At 43.3% G+C, this 20,284-nt stretch overlaps 4 protein-coding genes across 4 annotated transcripts; 3 read left to right on the plus strand and 1 right to left on the minus strand.

Annotated features, from left to right (window-relative positions):
- The first annotated feature begins 960 nt into the window (after nucleotides 1–960).
- spata45 (spermatogenesis associated 45) lies at nucleotides 961–1,910 on the plus strand. The gene is made up of 2 exons (XM_030110379.1): nucleotides 961–1,189; nucleotides 1,643–1,910. Exons 1-2 carry the CDS (start codon nucleotides 961–963, stop codon nucleotides 1,660–1,662), a joined length of 249 nt encoding a protein of 82 aa, XP_029966239.1. The 3' UTR covers nucleotides 1,663–1,910.
- tatdn3 (TatD DNase domain containing 3) lies at nucleotides 1,291–5,773 on the minus strand. The gene is made up of 10 exons (XM_030110376.1): nucleotides 5,631–5,773; nucleotides 5,462–5,494; nucleotides 5,097–5,170; nucleotides 4,683–4,755; nucleotides 4,517–4,579; nucleotides 3,360–3,469; nucleotides 3,197–3,252; nucleotides 3,003–3,115; nucleotides 2,362–2,442; nucleotides 1,291–2,283 (listed from the first exon to the last, which is right to left on the minus strand). The coding sequence occupies exons 1-10, from the start codon at nucleotides 5,685–5,687 to the stop codon at nucleotides 2,125–2,127; spliced, it is 819 nt and encodes a 272-aa protein (XP_029966236.1). The 5' UTR covers nucleotides 5,688–5,773; the 3' UTR covers nucleotides 1,291–2,124.
- Nucleotides 5,774–5,832: 59 nt separating this feature from the next.
- nsl1 (NSL1 component of MIS12 kinetochore complex) lies at nucleotides 5,833–13,470 on the plus strand. The gene is made up of 6 exons (XM_030110377.1): nucleotides 5,833–6,037; nucleotides 11,449–11,521; nucleotides 11,602–11,735; nucleotides 12,244–12,298; nucleotides 12,849–12,916; nucleotides 13,004–13,470. Exons 1-6 carry the CDS (start codon nucleotides 5,870–5,872, stop codon nucleotides 13,223–13,225), a joined length of 720 nt encoding a protein of 239 aa, XP_029966237.1. The 5' UTR covers nucleotides 5,833–5,869; the 3' UTR covers nucleotides 13,226–13,470.
- A 289-nt stretch (nucleotides 13,471–13,759) lies between these two features.
- On the plus strand, nucleotides 13,760–17,704 carry batf3 (basic leucine zipper transcription factor, ATF-like 3). Its single transcript, XM_030110378.1, has 4 exons — nucleotides 13,760–13,934; nucleotides 16,196–16,300; nucleotides 16,742–16,786; nucleotides 17,172–17,704. Exons 1-4 carry the CDS (start codon nucleotides 13,860–13,862, stop codon nucleotides 17,313–17,315), a joined length of 369 nt encoding a protein of 122 aa, XP_029966238.1. The 5' UTR covers nucleotides 13,760–13,859; the 3' UTR covers nucleotides 17,316–17,704.
- Nucleotides 17,705–20,284: the final 2,580 nt, after the last annotated feature.

Raw genomic sequence — 20,284 nt, forward strand, 5'->3', positions numbered from 1 at the left:
ACCCGGGCCCCTCTCGCTCAAGGTCGGACGTGACCTCATGACCTTGCATAATCATCTTTGGTGTAACTGCCTAGCCCACAAGGGGGAAAAACAGCAATTCACATGGTTGAAGATTAACCTCATCGTAATTTACTGAAAATCTTGTAAATATTTGAGCTGGCAAAGAGTCACATTTAGCGACATGTGAGCATCACTACAGTCGTCACAATGAATGGGAAAAGAAAAGGTTTCTGTGATTTTATAGAGGAATATATGTGTAAAGTATTGGATTTTATCGATCCCTTTGCTCCTTTGTTATACTGGATCAATAAAACCTGAAAGCCCTCAGTGGGGGTGTCAAACATGAGGCCAGTGTACCAAAACCAGCCCACATGAAGAAGAAAACACCCAGAATGCAACAGTTATAGGAGGAGGGCTTTTGGGACGCTTTACTGTTTTTGTATCCATGATGAAAATGTCTTGTTTTTCCACAGAAACAAACGTGGCACTGAAAATGACTACAATCTCAACATGAAGCCATTTTGATGAAAGTTCCTGGGGCAAAATCCAGTAAAATGTTTGAAAAACAGTTTTATTAAAGTTACATCAGATTCTTTTTCATTGTCTTTTCTCCCTTCTTTCCTTGCTGTGGCCATCAGGCTCTGTAACTCATCTTGCTCTTTGTATTTTCATTGTTAATCCATCATCATGTGTATATTGGTTACTGTATATTAGCCTTGTACATGCTAACATTACTTATTCAATATTTATTCTGACTCACTGATTGTTTTTTTTTTATCATTGTATTATTCTATTCGATTAATTATATATTTCTGTTCTGTTCTGTTCTGTTCTGTTCATCCTTTTCACCACAGAGTGACTCATCGTCTCATCAGAAAGGATCTTTGACGCGCCGGCGCGCTGCTTCCGCTTCCGCGTTGCTATGGAAACGTTACGGCAACACAGAAGAGACGCTTGAGGATGGAGCGGGCGCTGCTGGAGCTGAACCTGCGGAGGGAGACGTGGTGCCGGGTGGAGGCGGACCCCCGGCAGGCCTGGCAGCGGACCGAGAGGAGGCACTACCGGAGCCACCTGCGGACCGGCCCGGCGCTCCGCAGCGCTCTGACCGGCGGGGAGCAGCCCCGGGCGGCCTGCGGCGCCCGGCCCCCGCCCGCTGAGCTCCCGGAGAGGAGGCACTTCGAGGACAGCTGTAAGACTGACAGTTTATAAGCATAGACACACAAAACACACTTAATAAGAGACTTTAGACCGTCAGTAAATTAACAAACGGATGCAGTTTATTGGTAGATGTAGCAGAGCTGCTGTTTATCCAAGATTCTGTTTACGTGACATTTAATTCAAAACAGGAATTATTTTGGGTGTTTGGGATCACCTAGAAATGCTTTTTTTTTAATTTCTCTGAAAATTAAAACAAATTGTCTCTTCACTTATTTTTTTTGTAGGAACAGGGCCTAAAGCAGCTTATTGAATGCTGAATTACACAGAGAAGAAAAGAGAAAATAACTATCCTGAAGCAAAACGTCAGAATGAACTTCATTTTATGTCAGAGTTTTCCATGAAACCAAACATGCAAGAATGTAAAATGTCACATGCAGAAGAATATGTCGCATTTTGACGCTGTCTTTTTGTCTCTGTCTTCCAGATAAATGTCACCTGGTGTGATGATCGCTCCCAGATGTTCCACTCGGTCAGATCCTGCAGACACACATCAGAGTCTCCGGCGTCTAACGATCTGAGTGGTGGTGATTCGGGCGATTATGGCAGAAGTACGCAGCCGAATGCAGTATCTAAGGCCGGTTTACAACATTTTCAAGTGAAAATGCGACATTCTCGCAGTGTTTTGGGCGTCTGTTTACACGAGGTTCAGAGCAACAAGCAACGCAAAACTAAAACGTAAAAAACGACGCATTGTCACTTGAAACGAGGCCTGGAGCAGATCCAAACATTTAATTTCACAAGTTTTCAAGGTCTCAACACATTTGTTTTTGCAGCAGAGATGCACCTGTGTTTGTCCCTGTCAGTCTTGTGTGAACGTTCTCCTCCAAGTATCAATGAAAAGAGTCTGAATGGTGAAATCAAACACTGCTCGGGGGTTCTTTACACATTAAAATCACGTTGACCTCCTCATCGAAGCGTGTCTGGAGTCCTGTCTGCAGGTCGGGCCTTGGGGAAGAGCCTGTAGGCGTTCTGGGCCGTGACGGTCCGGACGCTCTGTGGCGAAAGACCTTTGACCTCAGCGATGTAGCTGCAGCACAGGCCGATGTTCCCGGGCTCGTTCCGCTCCTGGAAAAGACAGAAAAAACACTTACAGAGGAGCCACACTTCAAAAACACATTCAAATTGAAGGTATTCCAGACGTACGTGTCGGTCTGGCCCCAGAGCAGGAGAGTCGGTCTCCAGGCAGATGTGCTCCAGCGGGATCTGCCTGATGAGCTTCTCCCTCTGTGGAGAGAAGACTCGTCACTGGATGTCACCCGAAAGTCTGTCAAACGTCCGACCGAAGCAAATCATTTTATTACACTGCATTTCTCCTGATTCCATGAGGCGTTTTCACGGAAATAGAATCAGATTATTGTCAAAAAGTTGCATTTTTTTAATCACCATTTTTTCTAAATTTTTCTCTGCCAAAAAGACATGGTCGTTTTTTTTTTTTTTTTTTAATGTGTTTTTCCCATTTCCACAGTGATGGATTCATAGTTTTTGAAAAAAGTAGAGTTTTCCCCTGTTTCCATGGTGACAGAGCCAGACTATTGTCTAAACGTTGGTTTTTCCTCACTGCCAAAGAGACAAGAGCCTCTGAAACGAGTCAGAGCTTTTAAAAACAGTCACGCTTCTCCCATTTCCATGAGGACGGACTTGGACTGTTCCAACAGACGCCCCCAAAACCGAACTGAAGTGTTTCGTTTTCACGCTGGATGTTGTGGCGAGAACGGAGCCTCAGTTTGCTCGACGCCCGAACCAGACCTGAAACCCGATCCGTCTGTCCAGAGCTGAGGCCCCACCTGCGGGTTTGTGCAGACCGCCGGGGGGAAGGAGAAGAGGAACCCGGCCTTCACGCCTTCCAGCGCCACCGAGGGCTTCCCGGCAAAGTTGTGCAGCAGAGCTCGGCTGACGCCTGGAGGAAGACCGAAGGAGAGGAAGTCAGAGCGTCCGGGGGTCCGTATGAGCCCGACCTGACGGACTGCGACGAGCCCACCTCGCTCCCTCATGGTCTCTATGGCGACCCTGGCCGCGGATCGCGTGTGGACGTTTCTGTGCAGAGGACAGCCATCGTTTCCACCAGCAGCATCATTTAGAAAACAGCTTTGCTCAACAGACTCTTTGGCATTTTGCCGGTGATGCTTGTTCTTGGTTCTCACACAGGCAGGTCCAGCTCCTTTGCGACGTCGAGCTGTTCGACGAAGACTTTCATCTGGTCGTCTCTGTCCTGCTGGCTGGAGGCGCACCACGGCGTGAAGTCCAACCCGATCTGCAGCCAAACGGAGACACCTCCAGGTTAATGTCAGCCGCTCTTCATGGCTGTCAGCACGTGGAAAAGCATCATTTTCTAAGAGAAGTTTCACATTTACATGTCTGAACATGTGGTTTCCAAAAGTTGCATTTTCATCCATTTACAAGGAGACGGTGTGTAATGTGTTTTCAAAAAGCTGCATTTTCAGTATCTCTGAGCACCGTTGTCATGTAAACGAACCACCAAAAACAAAACCAGATTTCTCTAAGTTTCAATTGGAAATATATAAACGGAGCTTGAGGCTAAAACGTGTCAGTTCTGCAGCCGTCCTTCAATACCTCTCAGTCCTGACATTTTTCATCAATAGTTTTTAATTAAAACAATTTAAACAAAGCTCTGAGCCTCAAGTGCAGTTGAGGAGCTGCAGAGCTGCTGTCTCTCTCTCCTGGTCTGAACAGTCACCGTTTCACTAAACTCCAGTTTGCCACCAGTCAGCTCGGGTTTCTTCCGTGGAGAAAATAATTCTCCAGCTTCAGTCGGCCGCTCCGGGCTCTGTGCACGTAGAAATCAAGACGTGTTCCCTGCGGCGGGGGGTCGGATCTCGCCGCTCTCTTCGCCTCTGTTATAACAACAGCCACAGGAACAGCAGTCTGTAGCTGTTGATCGAAACCCGTGAAGCCCGAAATCCGCCCCGACAGCCCCTGGCATTCCTGGGCCGGAGGAGGAGGGCCGTCTGTTCCGACGCGTGAGAAAGAGCGGAACCCGGATTATTACAAGATTAGGAGGGGCAGTGAGGAGTTTCAGCAGCTTTAATCTTCTTTTCCACGCTTCCCATTAAGGCATGTCCCAAAAGTTGTCAGGAGGTTTTCAAAAGTTTGTATTTTCAGTGGCTCTGAGCAGCGTTGCCGTGGAAACAAACTCCAGTACGCGGACATTAAGTCAACGACAATCTAAGAACTGTGTTGGGAATAGAGCATGTGAGGATCATCAGGCTGCACAAACAATAAAACCATCACTTCAGGTTTCAAAGTGAAGCTTCAGTCTGTCACATTCAGTCGTACGGACCTCTCCGATGGCGACCAGCTGCTCTCTGTGGTTATAAAACTGAGGCAGAGCAGCGTGCAGATCCTGAAAGGAAAATAAATCAGCTTTAATCATCGTTGATTCCACTGATGAATCCTGACAGGGATCTATGAGTTTACTCCAGATCTATGCAGATTGTTTTTCTGACCTGTGGCTTCACGCTGCGGCGCTCAGGCTGCAGTGGGTGGATCCCGAAACACGGAGCCACCAGATCCGGATAGCTGTGAGAGAGGAATCCAACATGACTCCCATGAAAAACAAACACGTCTTCCAGCTGGGAGGACCGGTCCATCTATTTGTATTCTCTACACCAGCAGTGTTGTGGTGCAGAAGATACGTGATGAAAAGGTCGATATTTTCATAAAAAACCCTTGCTTTTTGGGGGGCCAGATCTTCAGGCCACTTTTGGCACACGGGTATTGAGTTTAACGCCCCTAATTCACAATAACACTTTCTGTTTTCTGCATGATCGCAGCACTCGCAGTGACACTCAGACCTCATATTCATTTGCAAAAGGAAACGTTACACCGTATGCATGTTTGATCTGTTTATGTGGTTGAACCTTTTCTGCAGCTGAAGAACTCGGTCAAACTCTCCGATTTCTTCTGTAACTGCAATCAGAGTCTTTACACCAGCCTAAAGACAAAATATTACATATGACCAGAAGAAATATCATGGAACTGAGTATCTTCTAACAGTAACTTTCTAATTAAAAAAAAAATACAATAATTGTTTTATCATCAACGTTATGAATGCAAATGAAATGATAAAATTAGTATAAATATGCAAGTTCAAACTCATTTTAATAACAGTCCTAACATAATTAGCAGAGTACTGGGACTATTTAAATGGTAAGAAAGAGAACAGACAGTTTTCCACATTTTCAGTACTATCATTTAATACAAATCAACCCCTAATAATGCTTACCTCTCTGGACCTCTTGATCACATCATCCACATCCTACAAAAAAAACAAATTATTTGCACAGTGCTGACAAGAAGATCAGTTTTCCCGAGTCCTGTACATGCTGGACTTGTTTACACTTCACTGAGAAAAGGTTTGTTTACATGTTTTCATTAAAGCCAAAAACACTCACCTCCTCGAATTCATGAGCGGATATGTGACAGTGACAGTCCACGAAGCCATACTCCATTTAAAATGTCGGAAAAAGAGTCCTAACTATAAATATAATGATTGAAAATTTGTAATTTGTGACTTGTTTTAGCACCGCCGCTAACACCGAGCCGGAACCTTACTTTTCGGACGTGTTTCTGGCGGACGGTTCACGGACAGGAAACGGAAGTGCGGTGTTTGTACACAGAGTTGGCGGTAAAGATGGATGGAGAAAGTCTCACGAAAGAGGAATTCAGGGTGCAGGTGGCGTCTAAGAAGCAGGTAACGGAGCAGATCGACAAATATAAAGAGATTTTGAAGACAGCTCTGGACGGACAGCCGGAAGTTCCGGAAGAGACGAAGCGACAGCTGGTGGGGGAGCTGCTGGCGGTGAGTCGCTACTGTCCCTCCTGCAAATAAACACATTTTCTACAGATTTCTCTATATGGACTGTTTTTAACACAGAAGACCACGCTTATCTCTGTCTGGTGGTTTGACAGCTTTTTTAGCATGTAAAAATATCCTACTTAAGGTTTATTCATACAGCACCACTCAAACACAATGAAAGCAATTCAGATCTTTGCAAGAATTCTACTTAAAGTCGGAGCTTTTTCAAGAGAATGTAATTAAATATGTCACATCTATTGCATATTGGAAAGCCAGAGCAAATAATATTGTTTTAAGCTCTTATTTCAATCAAGTTTGTCAGCAGGAAGTTTGTTTTTGCAGGTCAGGAGCGTAGGAACTAAAAACTGCTTCATTTTGATTCTTCTGACTCTGGGAAGAAGTCAACCTCCTCCTGAGGACCTCAGGGGTCTGGATCACTTAGTAAACCTCCTCCTGAGGACCTCAGGGGTCTGGATCACTTAGTAAACCTCTTCCTGAGGACATCAGGGGTCTGGATCACTTAGTAAACCTCCTCCTGAGGACCTCAGGGGTCTGGATCATTTAGTAAACCTCTTCCTGAGGACATCAGGGGTGTGTGGTTTTCATTGAGGCTGTACAGCTGACTGATCAGTTCCAGTCTTCGTGGCCAGCATCCTGCATGCTTCAGCTCTCCCCTTGCTTCAGCACACCTCAGTCCAGTGTTGATAAGAATCCCAGTAAGGAGCCCTCATTGCAGTCAGGTGTGTTACAGTAGGGAGAGGCCTAAAGCCCTCCAGGCCCGGAATTGAATAGCCCTGCTGCACAGGATCTTTTTTTTTTTTTTTTTTTTAACTTAAATTTTTATTGAAACATTTTTTACAAAAGATGAACACTCCACACACATGCAAACAAAAACACCCATAGACGGAAAAGAGAGAGAGAAAAAAAAAACACGGCAGAACAAACGACAGTGGCATAGAAGTTCCCTCTGTTACTAATGTGTGCAGCATCCCCCTGCTCTTGAAATAAAGTATCCTAAACTATGGTGTTGTCCCCTTTTCGTTTATATTCAATCCATTTTTCCCACTTGGATTGAAACTTCCCCTCCTGTAACCTCAATATGTGTGTAAGCCTATCTATGTCAAATATTTCCTCCACTATTCTCATCCACTGCTCCTTTGTAGGTGGTTCAATTTTGCACCATTCCCTTGTTATACTCTTCCTACTAGCAGCAAGCAGTGCCTTTACAAGATAGATATCCTGACCCTGAGTATTTCCTTCAGTTAGATTCCCTAAGTATAGTACTGAGCCCATCTTGGGTATGTTATAGCCTAAAATCTCCTTTAATACTCCCCACACTCCTTCCCAAAAACCTTCTAGTTTGAGCACTTCCAAATATGTGAGTATGGTCTGCCTCCTCCTGTCCACATAACCTCCAACACTTCTTCTGTTCTGGGAGATACCTCCCTTTTATCTTCGGGGTTATGAAGAATCTGATGATGTTTTTCCAGCTGAACTCCCGCCACAATCTTGAGGCAGTGGTTGAATGTTGCATCTTACAGACATTATACCATTCTTCTTCTGTCATCTCAACTTCAAGTTCTTGTTCCCACTTTTCTTTTATATATAATGTTGAGTTCCGCCTACTCTTAACCAGACCTTGATACAGTGTTGAAATCACCCTTCTCATCTTTCCTTTATATGCATCCGTTAATACCTTAATTACTCCATTTTGCTCTGTGGACATATCTGTTTTTATTGCCCTTGCATAATAATCTCTTGTCTGCAAATATCTAAAAAAGTCATTTTTTCCTAAACCAAAATTGTCTTTTAAATGTTGAAAACTCATTATTTCCCCTTTTTCTATAATTTTACATATTGCTGTGATGCCTTCTCTTGCCCATCTCTGAAAACCAGTGTCTTCTTTTCCTGGTTGAAATTTTGTATCATATATTAGCCATCTTAATATTTTTGTCTCTTTTTCTAGCTTGAATTTCTTTATTACTGTATTCCAAATATTTAGGGTGAATTTAGTGATCTGGTCTAACTGATTCTCCTCTGTCTTATATAATTCCCTGTCTCCTAATAGTTTTTGAATCTGATATGTCCCTGCCTTAGTTTCAATATCTTTCCATTTGGCTACATAGTCATCATTACACCAAGATACTACTGACTTAATTTGAGCTGCATAATAGTAATTTTTGAAATCTGGGACTGCCATTCCACCTTTCTCCTTGGGCAGTTGTAGTGTTCACCAGTTGATCCTGCATTTCTTGCCTCCCCAAATAAACCTTGATATCTCTTTATCCCACTCTATAAATTGACTTTGTGGTATAGGTATAGGTAAGGAGTGATAAAGATACAAGAGCCTTGGCAATATGTTCATTTTGACTATTTCAATTCTTGAACTAAAGTCTAGAATCTGTGTCGTCCATTTTCCTAAGTCCCTCTTGATGCTGGTATTTGTCTGTTTGTAATTTGCATTGTACAATTTCTCAACCCCTTTTGTAATATTCACCCCTAGGTATTTTATTTTGTCCATGTCCCATTTGAGTTTGTATTTATCTTTGATACTGATTGTTGGTGTATAGTTTAAAGCGAGTGTCTGTGTTTTAGTCACATTAAGTTTGTATCCTGAATAGTGTCCAAATTTCTCCAGTAAGTCCATTAGTCTGGGGAAACTGACGTCTGGTTGTCCTATGTATGCTATTATATCGTCCGCAAATAGACCCAGTTTGTGCTCTGCTCCACCGACCTCCACCCCTTTAATATTCTGATTCTGTCTAACTGCCTGTGCAAGCGGTTCTATAAATATAGCGAAAAGTGTCGGGGATAGACAGCACCCCTGTCTGGTTGACCTCTCTAACTTAATTCGACCGGTCAGACTCCCATTAACTTTCACTCTTGCTGTTGGCTCTTGGTACAATGTTTTAATACATTTAACAGAGTCTTCATTAAAACCGAATTTTCTCAGGACATTATATAAATACGTCCACCTCACACTGTCACACGCCTTTTCAGCATCCATACTTACTAATAGCACACTTTCTCCCTTCTTCTTAGCCTCCTCTACTATATGTAATGTTTTTCTTATGTTATCCTGTGCCTGTCTTCCTCTTATAAAGCCTGTCTGATCTTCCTCTATAATTTCTGGGATGAATATCTCAAATCTTTTGGAGATTATAGATGTATAAATTTTATAATCTACATTCAGTACTGATATTGGACGATAGCTACCACACAGTTCCCTATCTTTACCTTCTTTTAGTATTAGGGAGATTATTGCTTCTTTCCAAGATGGTGGAATTTTTCCCTTTTTCATGGTATACCGGAATGATGCCAACATTACAGGACTAAGCTCCTTCTTAAATATCTTGTAGAATTCAGAGGGGAACCCATCACTTCCTGGTGATTTGTTATTCTTCATTCTGTTTATTACATTCCCCATCTCTTCTTCTGTGATATCCGAGTTTAATATTTTATTCTGATGTTCCCCTATTGATGGTAGATCCAGCTCCCCTAAAAAAAGTTTGTATATGTTCTTCATCTGATGCATCTGGTTGAGTGTATAGTGTCTTATAATATTGTTTGAATACCCTCTCTATCGCCTCTGGTTCACTTAATAGTTCATTGTTTTGGGGATTTCTAATTTTGTGGATAATGTTCACTGTTTGTTGCGTCCTGATCCGTCTAGCCAATAGTCTGCTAGCTTTTGACCCCCCTTCGTAGTATGCCTGCTTCACAAATCTGGCTTTCTTTTCCGCCTCTGTTAACAATATCTTGTCAATCTCTCCTCTGATTTCTTTAATCTCTTTAAGTATCTCTGGGTCATTCATATTCTGATGTTGTCTTTCCAGCTCCTTCAGTTTCCTGTTTGATTTGTGGTATTGTTCCAGTCTATTTTTCTTCATGAGTGTTGTTTGTGCTATTAACTTCCCTCTAATCACTGCCTTCAATGCATCCCACAGAGCGGTGGGGTCCACTTCTCCATTATCATTTTCTTCTCTATATCTAATTATATCTCTCTTTATTTCTTCCACTATATTTGTATTATTCAATATGCCAACATTTAACCTCCAGATTGTGTTCCTCTTTCTGCCAGTTAGATTTACTGTTAGGTATATTGCACTATGGTCAGACAGGTCAGTCACACCTATCCTACAGTCCTCCACTCTGTGTGTGTCTCGTTTAGTCAATAAATAATGAGTAAGTTGAGTAAGTTGAATGTGGATGTGAGAAATGTGTGTAGTCTCTGTCTAATGCATGCATGTCCCTCCAAATATCTGTGATTCCCAGCTCTCTTAGTTCAAAATTAATGTACCTCGAGATATGAGTCCTAGCCTTCCTAGTACTTGTTGTGTCCAAATCATAGTTCAACACCACATTAAAGTCCCCCCCACAAATCAGAATCCCCTCCATTTCCGTCACTATGATGTCAAACAGATCCTGAAAAAATTTCTTCTCACTTTCTGGTGGTGCATACACGTTAATTAGTGTGACCATTTGTCCCTCCATTTTCCCCTTCACCATAGCATATCTTCCCTCTTTGTCATATATTTCTTTGATTACTTCAAATTTGACAGAGTCCCTTATCAATATGGCCACCCCCCTCCTATGGCTTTGCTTAAATGAACTATAGAATGTATTACTGAAGCCATATCTTTTCAGTTTTTCATGTTCTTGTGATGTCAAGTGAGTTTCTTGGAAAAACATAACCTGTATCTCTTCCTTTCTAAATTTGTTAACACTTTCCCTCTTTTAATAGGATTGTTCATACCATTGACATTTAGTGACACCATTTTTATACCTCTATGTTGCATCACATTTTCCTTCGACATCACTTTCTTTCCCTCCTATGTCACAAAACAAAAATAATACAAAATCAGCAAACACTAAATTCAACATGCAAAAAAAAATAAGTCCAAAATTGGTCTTCCAAGGTATCGGGGAATTTCTGCACAGGATCTTTTAATCCATAGTTTAATTTATCTATAAGCTGCCTTACATCCTTTTTAATTAAATAGTCCTCATGAAAAAGCATTCTTAAGAATCATCTGTTATTCCGACTTGGAGTCTGATTTACTAAATACTATACTATACTATACTATACTATACTATACTATACTATAATTACTCCTCAGAAATGCATATTTATGTATATATTTATTCATATTAAGTAAGACTTTTCAACCCAGGGGTGTGAAACTCATTTTGTTGGAGGGGCTACATGCAGCCCAGTTTGGTAAAATAGTGTCATAATGACCTTTATATTTAAACTTTAAAGCTTTTCTTTGTTGTGGTGCAGAGTATACGTCATAAAAATGTCTACATTTTCAAAAAACTAAACAATTACTGCATTTATTAGCTCTTAGTGTCTTTCTGACTGCTGAGGCTGACGCTGATAAAGAAGCTGAAGTTGATGTGTTTGTCTGCAGAACTTCGAAGCTGCTGTTCAAGTCAACGTGTTGGTGAACGGGCTTCCCTGGGAGGAGGCGCCTGATGCTGAGTGTAACTACCCACATCTGACACTCTCCTCCACCGGCCCGGTTTGTGCTTAATAATAATGTTTTACTGTGTCTTGTCCCAAGCGGAGGACGAGGCCGTCGATCTGGAAACCCTCCTGGACGATGCCATTGTTGAGACCACCAGGAGGCGCCGTACCTTCCCGAAACGGATCCTGCCACACGTGGTTCACGCGCTCAAGGCCGAACGGAAAGTCATGGTGGGTCATCAGAGCCACTCAGTCAGCACTGTTGAATACCAGAGGTGGCGTTGGTGAGACGACATGTTACATTCTGTCATGTGATGTGATGTTTTTTATCAGATGTAAATGGTCTACATTTTTTACCCTGCACTGACAGAGCCCAAAGCGCTTTACACTGCATTATCACATTCACCCATTCACACCCCAGTGGAGGCAGCTGCCATGCATGGCGCTCAGTCCGTCCACTGGGGGTGATGCAGGGTTCAGTGTCTTTCCCAAAGACACTTCGACATGCAAACAGGGGGAGACAGGAATCGAACTAACAACCTTCTGATTGCGAGACGACTGCTCTCCCCACTGAACCCCAGCCGGCCCTCATGTGATGTCACATGCTGTGATGTCACATGCTGTGATGTCACATGCTGTGATGTCACATGCTGTGATGTCACGTAATATGACACCATGTTGTGTCATGTTGTGTGTTTCATCCATTATTTTTCCTCATGTGTCATCTTTGTATTTTTAGGAGCTTTATGAGCAAACTGTCAAACCTCAGGAGGTGATCAGAGATCCAGATCAAGGTAACACACACACACACACACTCTCACACACACACACGTTTCGTTTAAATGTCCAGGCATGTTTTCTTGTGAAGAAGGGGAAACATGAAGCTCTTTCTCCTAAAACGTTTCAGTGCAGCAGGTGAAAAGGAAGCGGTACTTCTTTTTTTTTTATTTTCATGGCAGACGTGAAAGTATCTCCGTCGCTGACATGAAGTACTGAAATGCATCACAACTTCTTCTTCACCATTTTCAGTCCTGTAAACGAAGATGGAACAGCAGGTTGTTGACCCGGTCACAGGGACTTAGAGGAGGTAGAGTGAAGTCAAGACAAAATACAACAAAACCCAGAAGAAACCAAGTGAAAGGAGGGAATAACGTCTGAGTTTACTGTTCTTTTCTTTGCTGAATTCGTCGTGATGTTTGTTTTGACTGATGTCTCTGCTGATGAACAGCCTCAATAGCGCTTCATTTGGTTCGGTTTTTTGTCTTTAATGAGAGCGAAAACAGTCAGACGGCAGAAAACCTCCCTGCAGGCTCTCAGCTCCTGTTTCTGAACCTGTTTCATCAGAAAGCATCATGAAGGAGCTGTCAGCCGCCGCTCCGGCCATGGTCAAACAGGCCATTCAAGTCATCAAGGTAACCCACGGCGTGAGTGTGTGTGTGAGCGGTGTGTGTTCCCGCCGTGGCCCGTTCCAGAGCCGTGTGTGTGTGTCTCCTCCGCAGTCCATCGGCACCCTGCAGAAACAGGCCCGGGGCCTCTGTGAGGTCCTCAGCATGAGGCCCAGCCCGGCCTCGCTGGAGGTCCACAGAGAGGTGTTCGGCTGCGGCGGCCCGCCGGCGCCGGCGCCCGCCGCCCAGCAGCCAATCAGGAGAGCCGTGAAGAGGGCGGCGGCGGCCGAGGGCTACGAGCCGCTCCGGCCCGGAGGGGAGGACGGCCCGGAGTGAGGCGGCAGGCGGGAAACCACAAGAGGGCGCCGTTCGCCAAGATATTCAGTTTTCCACATTTCGAACAAGACTGCTCTCAGTTGATTTCTTCTGCTGGATCTTCATGAGAATCTCCTGCCAGAAATGTTGGATTCTTATCTGCTTCCACATGTAAGCAAAGCGTTTTTCTCTGCTGTATAACAGTCTAAAGTTGTGGTTATGAAGCTTTCAGACCGAATCCTGTCTGCAGGTTGAATAAAGGCGGAGCTGAAACATGCTGAAGTGGATTCTGTCTTTTCTTGATGCGAGGGCAGCAGAGATCAGTGATGCTGCCAGTAAAAGCTAGCTAGCTAGCATTAGCCTCAGCGCCATGCTGCCAGGGGGAGAGCTCCTAAAAAACGCCCAGAATGCACTGCCTGGCCTCACATTTTCCTCAGGCACCCTCCAGCCCCTCCAGGTGTGGTGGGCCTCGGTCAGCTGACTTCTCTGAACCGCCCTCAGCACTTCTGCTAAAAGGGAATCGAGACGGGAGCTGAAGTGAAAGTGCAGCCTCGCTCCTCGCTCCTCGCCTCTCGCTGCCGCCGGAGTCGCCGCCGGACTCGGACTCGATGCCCCGTCTCGCCGCGCCCCTGTGACCCCGCCGCCACACTCCGGGATGTCGGACTGCGACGCGCCGCGCTTCTCTCAGCGGGAGAACAACATGGCCGCCGGGCTCTGCGAAGGATGGGAGGTGAGACCTGCTGCAGTCCTACAGGCCGATGTGCCCTTTAACCTGCTGCCAGGTCAAAGGTCACGGTGGTAGCAACTAGTAACCGGGCAGTGCAGTTCATCATGGTCAGCATGAAAAAAAATTAGGTGGATAAAAACTTAATAAATTAGCAAAACTGGTTTAAAAACCAAAAACCAGACTTTGAAAAGTGAAGATGGAAAGTTACGTTTATCGCTCAAAAAATTAAGAAAGTGATACAATATCAAAATTACGCTGAAGTTAAAAAACAGATGAATCATAATTGAACACAAAATATGACAATACAATGTTACAAATGACACACAAAATGTGAAACTGATGTTAAAAAAACTTATTTGTGGCAAAATATGAGAATCAAATGTTTTTTTGTGATCAAATTTTTATTTATTTTCTTTGTGCTTCTCAGCATGACACACACTCAAATGTTTATGCATAATACAAAAATAAAATTCAAGTAAAAAAATTAAACAAAAATTGTAATTATGACCAAAACCTGATTTAAAGGCAAAAACATCTACAACAGCTGTCGAAGCAATGCAAAGTGTGTGAACACCCGAAGATACACATAAGGGAAAAAATCTAAATATAGAAATTAATTATTTAAAATAAGTCTCAGAAACAACACCAGAACAAACTAAAAAAAAAAAAAACATTCCCCAGATCCAGATCCATTAAATACAGTCAAATGTTACATCTGAAGTCCAGGGAGGTCAGTCAAAAGAGCATCCCACGCCTTTACAGCAGAGTCCTTCGCCCCGTGGACTCTGGCTATAGATAACTCCAAATAAACAATGTCCGAATACATCAGAATCCAAGCACGGTATGAGAGTGAGTGTGGAGGTTTCCAACGCGTGGCCACTAGTTTTTTCCCTACCAATAGCGTTGGAAGAACAAAAAGTGCATAAAGGGTTATTTATGACCTTCATTAAGTGAAGCTTCCTCGGTGTTAAATATGTTCTATGTATATATTTGTAGTGTATTTGCTGATGATCAGGATTTCTAGAAGTTAGACCCAGATTAACCCATACTTTATCCCACTCAAATATAGGATTCAGATCTGAGATATCTTCCCTCCACATCAAGTCTAGAATGAGGAGTCCATAAGAATGTTGCAATAAGAACCCATATAACTTGGATACTAAACCGCTCGTTGTTCTTGCAGAGTAAAAAATTTTAAATAATAAGTGTGGTGTGAGAGGGCTCAACAAAGGGACACCTACGTCCTTCAAAGTTGACCTTAACTGTAAATAAAAGAAAAAGGAAGTGCGTGGTGTACCAAATCTAACACATACATCCTGAAAAGAATGTAACCCTGCTTCTCCATAAATATCACCAAGAGTACAGATATTATTTCTTTCCCAGGCAGGAAAACAAATAGGGTTGACCGCCTATCAGCAATTTATCATTGTTAAATATCGGAGAATGTGGCCCCCATCCCGAAGAGCAACCAGTTAACCTCTCGGCTTTCCTCCACATAAGAAGCAAATATGAGATTATAGGACCATATTTCTGACGACATTGGTTAAGAGAAATATGTTAGAATGCAGAAAAGTCGAGAAAGAGTATGGTGCTAAAATCCTCTCCTCGAGCACCCGCCAGGATACCGGTGCATTAGGTTGCAACCAAGTCAGTAAAGGCCTCAATGTGAAAGCACATTTATAAAACTTAAAATCTGGGAGGGATTGACATGAGAATCAAATGTTAAAATATCAAAGGAAAGGGCAAATCTGATTTAAAAAACAATGTCTTTCAACAACATATGGGAATATGTGAAACTGATGACAAACAACATAAATCAAAAAAATAAGTACACAGAAAATAGGAGACTATTGTGATAACATCTATAGAATAAAGTCAAAAAGATGTGAAAAAAACAATCTCATTTACAACTGAAAACAGAAGAAATGATGAAATGTCACTGTAAACGTAAATATGTTAAAAAAGTTAAACAAAATATGAGACTATATAAAATTGTACAGGAACTGATGCTAAAAGAGAGGTAAGTAATTTAAAATACAAAACAATTTATAAAATATGTATTAAAAAATGTAAAACTGAGATTAAAAAATGTCAATTAAAACACGAGAATATGTCAAAATGCCCGAAATTATACAGAAAATGTAAAACTGCTGTGATAAACCAGTTAAACCGTGATTCAGACAGTAAAATAACAATCAGAAAGTCAGAACGAGGGCGGAAACTGTTAAAAAGTGTGTGTGTGTGTGTTGGTGTGTGTGTGTCAGTGCTCGGAGGATGAAGGCCGCCGGCTGAAGAGGAGGGAGAAGAACCGAGTCGCTGCTCAGAAGAGCCGCAAGAGGCAAACCCAGAGAGCCGACCTGCTGCACCAGGTGAGCCTCGGCTGCAAAACATTCAGGAAATTCAAGTAAAAACAAAACAAAACTTCGTTTTTTTTCCCCCGTTTCCATGGAGACGGAGTCAGAGGGTTTTCAAAAAGTAGCATTTTCCCTAGTTTCCATGGAGATGGAGTCCTGTTCCAACAGAATCTTAGCATTTTCAAAAAGTTCCACCTTGGAAGCTGTTTGTAAAAAAAAAACTCTGCAGCCCGAAATCATGATGCTGCCTCCGCTGTGCTTCTCCGCGTTGAGGATGCTCCCACTGGAATGATCTACCTCTTTTTCTGATTTTTTCTTTTTTAACTCTCAGTAACTGTCCTGTGTCATCACCTCCTCTGCTGTTTCCTCATCCGTCTGCATGTCCTGCTTCACTGCGTCCCTCCGTCGTCATGTCCCGTCTCTCTGCTGACCTCCGGCTCGTCTCTGGTCTTTCAGGCGTGTGAGCTGCTGGAGCAGAGGAACAGGAAGCTGAGGAGGGAGGTATTTACACTCCCCTCACACTCAGGCATGACGTCTGGAGGCACATTTCATATTGTGGCTCCAAATTACTGTTTCACAGACGCAATTTAATAGTTTGTGGATTGGATTTAGTCATTTCTGACCTTGAAATAGTGAAATCACACAAATGGACTCAGTTGGATTGGAAAGTGGTTGGAAACATCCTGGAATTTATTGTTTGTTCTAAAATGTTAAATGAATTCAAGATCTTTCAAGAAGGATTAATACAACAACAGCACCTTTTACCAGGGGTGTCAAACATAAGGCCCGTGGACCTAAACAAAAACAGATTTTTTTTTTTTTTTGAAGGGATGTAAAAATGATGTTTGAAGCGTCAGCCGGAGCTAACAGTGACTCTCGTGGTCAGGTGGATTCTCTGTCCGAGGAGCAGCGCCTGCTGACGGAAGCGCTCTCCACCCATGAGCCTCTCTGTCCCATCATGCACTGCTCCTTCACCTCCAGCGCCTCCTCCGGCCCGCAGAGCGACAGCATGGCCGCCCGCTGCGTCTGAACACAGCCTGGTCATTTCTCACTGCTGGAAAATATTTTCAAGCATTCAAATCATTTAAACTGTGATTATTCTGCCTTCCAGATCCAAACCTTTTAAAAACGTCTTGCCTGATGAAGTTTTCCTGACTTATATCCTGAACACATTTGTGGAAAAAGGCTGAAACTCATCGTTTGTATGGAAGTTTTACAGTTTGCATTAAATTCTGTTTTAAAGATGAAACTGTTCTTTTCGTTTTTGAGACCCATCTGTAAACTGACAGCTGCTGTACCGCATCTGGACCAGCAGAGGGCGCTGTCCACCACAGAGCTGTTCAACTCTGAACTACTGCAAACAGCGCCCTCTGGTGGTGGGTGGTCATAGTGAACTCCTGGTGGTTTGTGTCCACAATGTGAAAAAAAAAAAAAAAAAATCATCTTTATTCTGTGGAAATGTGGATTCTCACATGAATAAATACATTTTTACAGATTTCTTTGTTTCCTCGCAGCAAATAACCACACAGGTCGAGATAGTTCTGCTTCATTACCACGCTGAGCTGAGAGAGAAAATCCATCCATCAAATCAGCTCAAATCAATCTTTATTCGAATGAAACTTTCAAGCAACACAAAGTGGTTGAGAGCATTTAAAAATATTGAGAGATAAAATATGAAAACCCGTCCCTCCCTCACAACAACATCACCACACTCATCACATCACATCACCACACTTTCCCAAATTAATCTTGAAAGTTACTCTATGCCCAGATGGTGACTGAATTAAAATAAATAATCAGTAGAAAACTGACGACTGAAAGACGTTTCAGTGAAGACTTGACTCGTGTTGAGTGATGTTTGAAAACCTCCTCCACCCTCACCATCACCGGTGTTTACCGAAGGTCAGAGGGTCGTCACGCTCCGTCCCAAACGCAGATTAAACACACACGGTGTGTTCAAGCTGGACCTGGCTGACAGTCCCCTGCTGTGACCCCTGCTGTGACCCCTGCTGTGACCCCGCTGTGACCCCGGTTACTACAGACCCCACCCCGGTTTCTCTTTCATTTTTCCTTCCTCTTCTTCGCTGAGCTGAACGAAAGATTCACTTCAAGGTCCAGAATGATGATCCTGCTTTTCACTTCTGCAGACTTCAGGGGGGATTTCTATAATGGAGAGATTTAAAAAAATATCTACTCTACGAAAAGCCATGCCTGTTGAGTTAATTTAGCATAAAGCAGATGTGAAATCATCTAATTAATTAATGCTGTATGACCAGTGTTGAGTTAATTTTTCAGGTCTGAGAAGTCATTGCACCTGGAACAGACTCCACCCGGCCGGTGCCACAGGACGAGTAAAACAAACTGATGAAGCTTCGCTCCGCCTGCGGAGCCGCTCAGGCGTCAGAAAGGAGTTCTCAGGAATACAGGAGGAGGAGGAGGAGGAGGAGGAAGAGGCCTGCACGGACACATGCACGCCCCCAGCTGCACCGAACACCTTCCACACACTGATTCACTCCCTGCTGCTCCGTAGAAGGAAATCAGTCTTTCGTCCAGCAGAAGGAAGTAGCAGGAGCTAATCTTAAACCTTTCCAACATGTGAGAAATGATTCAGTTCTGCAGGTCAGAACCATCAGCCAACAAGAAAGAAAACAAAGAAAGACAGCCACCTTTGGTTTTTTAGGCTCAGTTTCTACGACGGTGTTTCAAAAAGTATTGTTGTCTTTTCCTTGTTTCCATGGAGACAGAGTCACGGCCTTTATTTCCACCTGAGGAGACATTTTAAAAAAACTTTATGGCACCAACAAAACTCGTAGACAGCAAAGCAGCCCTAAATCATGATGATCCCTCCGCTGTGCTTCACCATGGTGAGGATGCTCCGCCCCCTTCTTCCACATTCTCACTTTCTTTGTTTTTTTTTTTGCTTGCAGTAACTGTTCCGGTTCATGTAAACAGACGCCCTAAATGGAACCAGAATGTCTGTTTTCATTTGCAAGCGTTGTTGTGTCAGCGGGGCTTTAATCTGAGAGCGTTGCCCCCGCTCTGCGTTCTCCTCGCTCTACACCAACTTTAACTGTGCGTCAAAAAGCTTCATTTCTCTCCAGAAGAAACTCGTCCGTCCCTCAAGGGCCATCGCTACAGTCGTCTCAGGCTTGCTGAAGAGTGTATAATGTAAAAAACCGTCCACACACTCAATCATAAACTGTACAAAACTGCTTTAGCAGCAAGAACCGGAGAAGGAAATGTTGTTTAGAAGGTCAAAGGAGGCCAAAGCCTGTCATGTTTACGTCCCACATGATGGGATGTTTCCTCTCTCCTCTGTATTGGAAACCTGTCATGACACCATGAAACAACAGGATGATTAAAGTCTTATCTCATTTTAAGAGTTCTGCTTTTACGACGGCGTCTGACTGAAAACACATCCCGAATGAAGGAAATCACAGCTTCAGCCACTTCGACATTTTCTGGTTTGAAACGTTCGGTTTGAGCTGAAACCTGAAGATAAATGTTGGGTCTGATCATCGCCTCGGTCAAGTAAACAAGGCGTTTTATGACCGTTTCTTGAGAAATCCTTAAAGAGCAAGCCTTGCTCCCTCAGACTTTGAACCGTAAATAATAAAGTGGATTCTACGGGTGACGTTATGTGGAACGGCTGCTGCGTTTCCAGGGAACTTACTGAGAATTTCCTCCTGGTTTCAGCAGAAGTTTGTCTCCGACATGTGTAGATGTGGGCGTCTGGCGTGTTCGCGGCACGTGTACTTCCTGGTTGTACCTGTGAGCCCTTCCCTCGGCTCGATTCAAAACATGTGGATAACTCCACCACACCTGAGGGGAGAACTGCAGCTCAGCTGTTTGTCAACAGAGCATTCACCTGATGTGATCACTGATGCGCAGAATCCTTCAAAATCAGGCCAAGTCTGAACGACGTCATTGCGTTTTTCATTTCAGGAAAGTTTTGCGTTTACAAAGCAATGTTTTGAAAATGATGTAGTGAGCCTATTG

Source organism: Salarias fasciatus, chromosome 15, assembly GCF_902148845.1.
Source record: "Salarias fasciatus chromosome 15, fSalaFa1.1, whole genome shotgun sequence".
NCBI lineage: Eukaryota > Metazoa > Chordata > Actinopteri > Blenniiformes > Blenniidae > Salarias > Salarias fasciatus.

What these genes read in the sequence shown, in the direction of transcription:
- spata45 (XM_030110379.1), top strand. Translation starts at nt 961, where the DNA reads ATGGAGCGGGCGCTGCTGGAGCTGAACCTGCGGAGGGAGACGTGGTGC. An exon ending in GAGGCACTTCGAGGACAGCT is followed by an intron (nt 1,190 to 1,642) that starts GTAAGACTGACA and finishes TCTGTCTTCCAG; the next exon opens with ATAAATGTCACCTGGTGTGA.
- tatdn3 (XM_030110376.1), bottom strand. Translation starts at nt 5,687, where the DNA reads ATGGAGTATGGCTTCGTGGACTGTCACTGTCACATATCCGCTCATGAA. An exon ending in GTTCTTCAGCTGCAGAAAAG is followed by an intron (nt 4,756 to 5,096) that starts GTTCAACCACAT and finishes CCTCTCTCACAG; the next exon opens with CTATCCGGATCTGGTGGCTC. An exon ending in AGAGACCATGAGGGAGCGAG is followed by an intron (nt 3,116 to 3,196) that starts GTGGGCTCGTCG and finishes GTCTTCCTCCAG; the next exon opens with GCGTCAGCCGAGCTCTGCTG.
- nsl1 (XM_030110377.1), top strand. Translation starts at nt 5,870, where the DNA reads ATGGATGGAGAAAGTCTCACGAAAGAGGAATTCAGGGTGCAGGTGGCG. An exon ending in TGGTGGGGGAGCTGCTGGCG is followed by an intron (nt 6,038 to 11,448) that starts GTGAGTCGCTAC and finishes GTTTGTCTGCAG; the next exon opens with AACTTCGAAGCTGCTGTTCA. An exon ending in AGGCCGAACGGAAAGTCATG is followed by an intron (nt 11,736 to 12,243) that starts GTGGGTCATCAG and finishes TTGTATTTTTAG; the next exon opens with GAGCTTTATGAGCAAACTGT.
- batf3 (XM_030110378.1), top strand. Translation starts at nt 13,860, where the DNA reads ATGTCGGACTGCGACGCGCCGCGCTTCTCTCAGCGGGAGAACAACATG. An exon ending in GAGCCGACCTGCTGCACCAG is followed by an intron (nt 16,301 to 16,741) that starts GTGAGCCTCGGC and finishes CTGGTCTTTCAG; the next exon opens with GCGTGTGAGCTGCTGGAGCA. An exon ending in ACAGGAAGCTGAGGAGGGAG is followed by an intron (nt 16,787 to 17,171) that starts GTATTTACACTC and finishes TCTCGTGGTCAG; the next exon opens with GTGGATTCTCTGTCCGAGGA.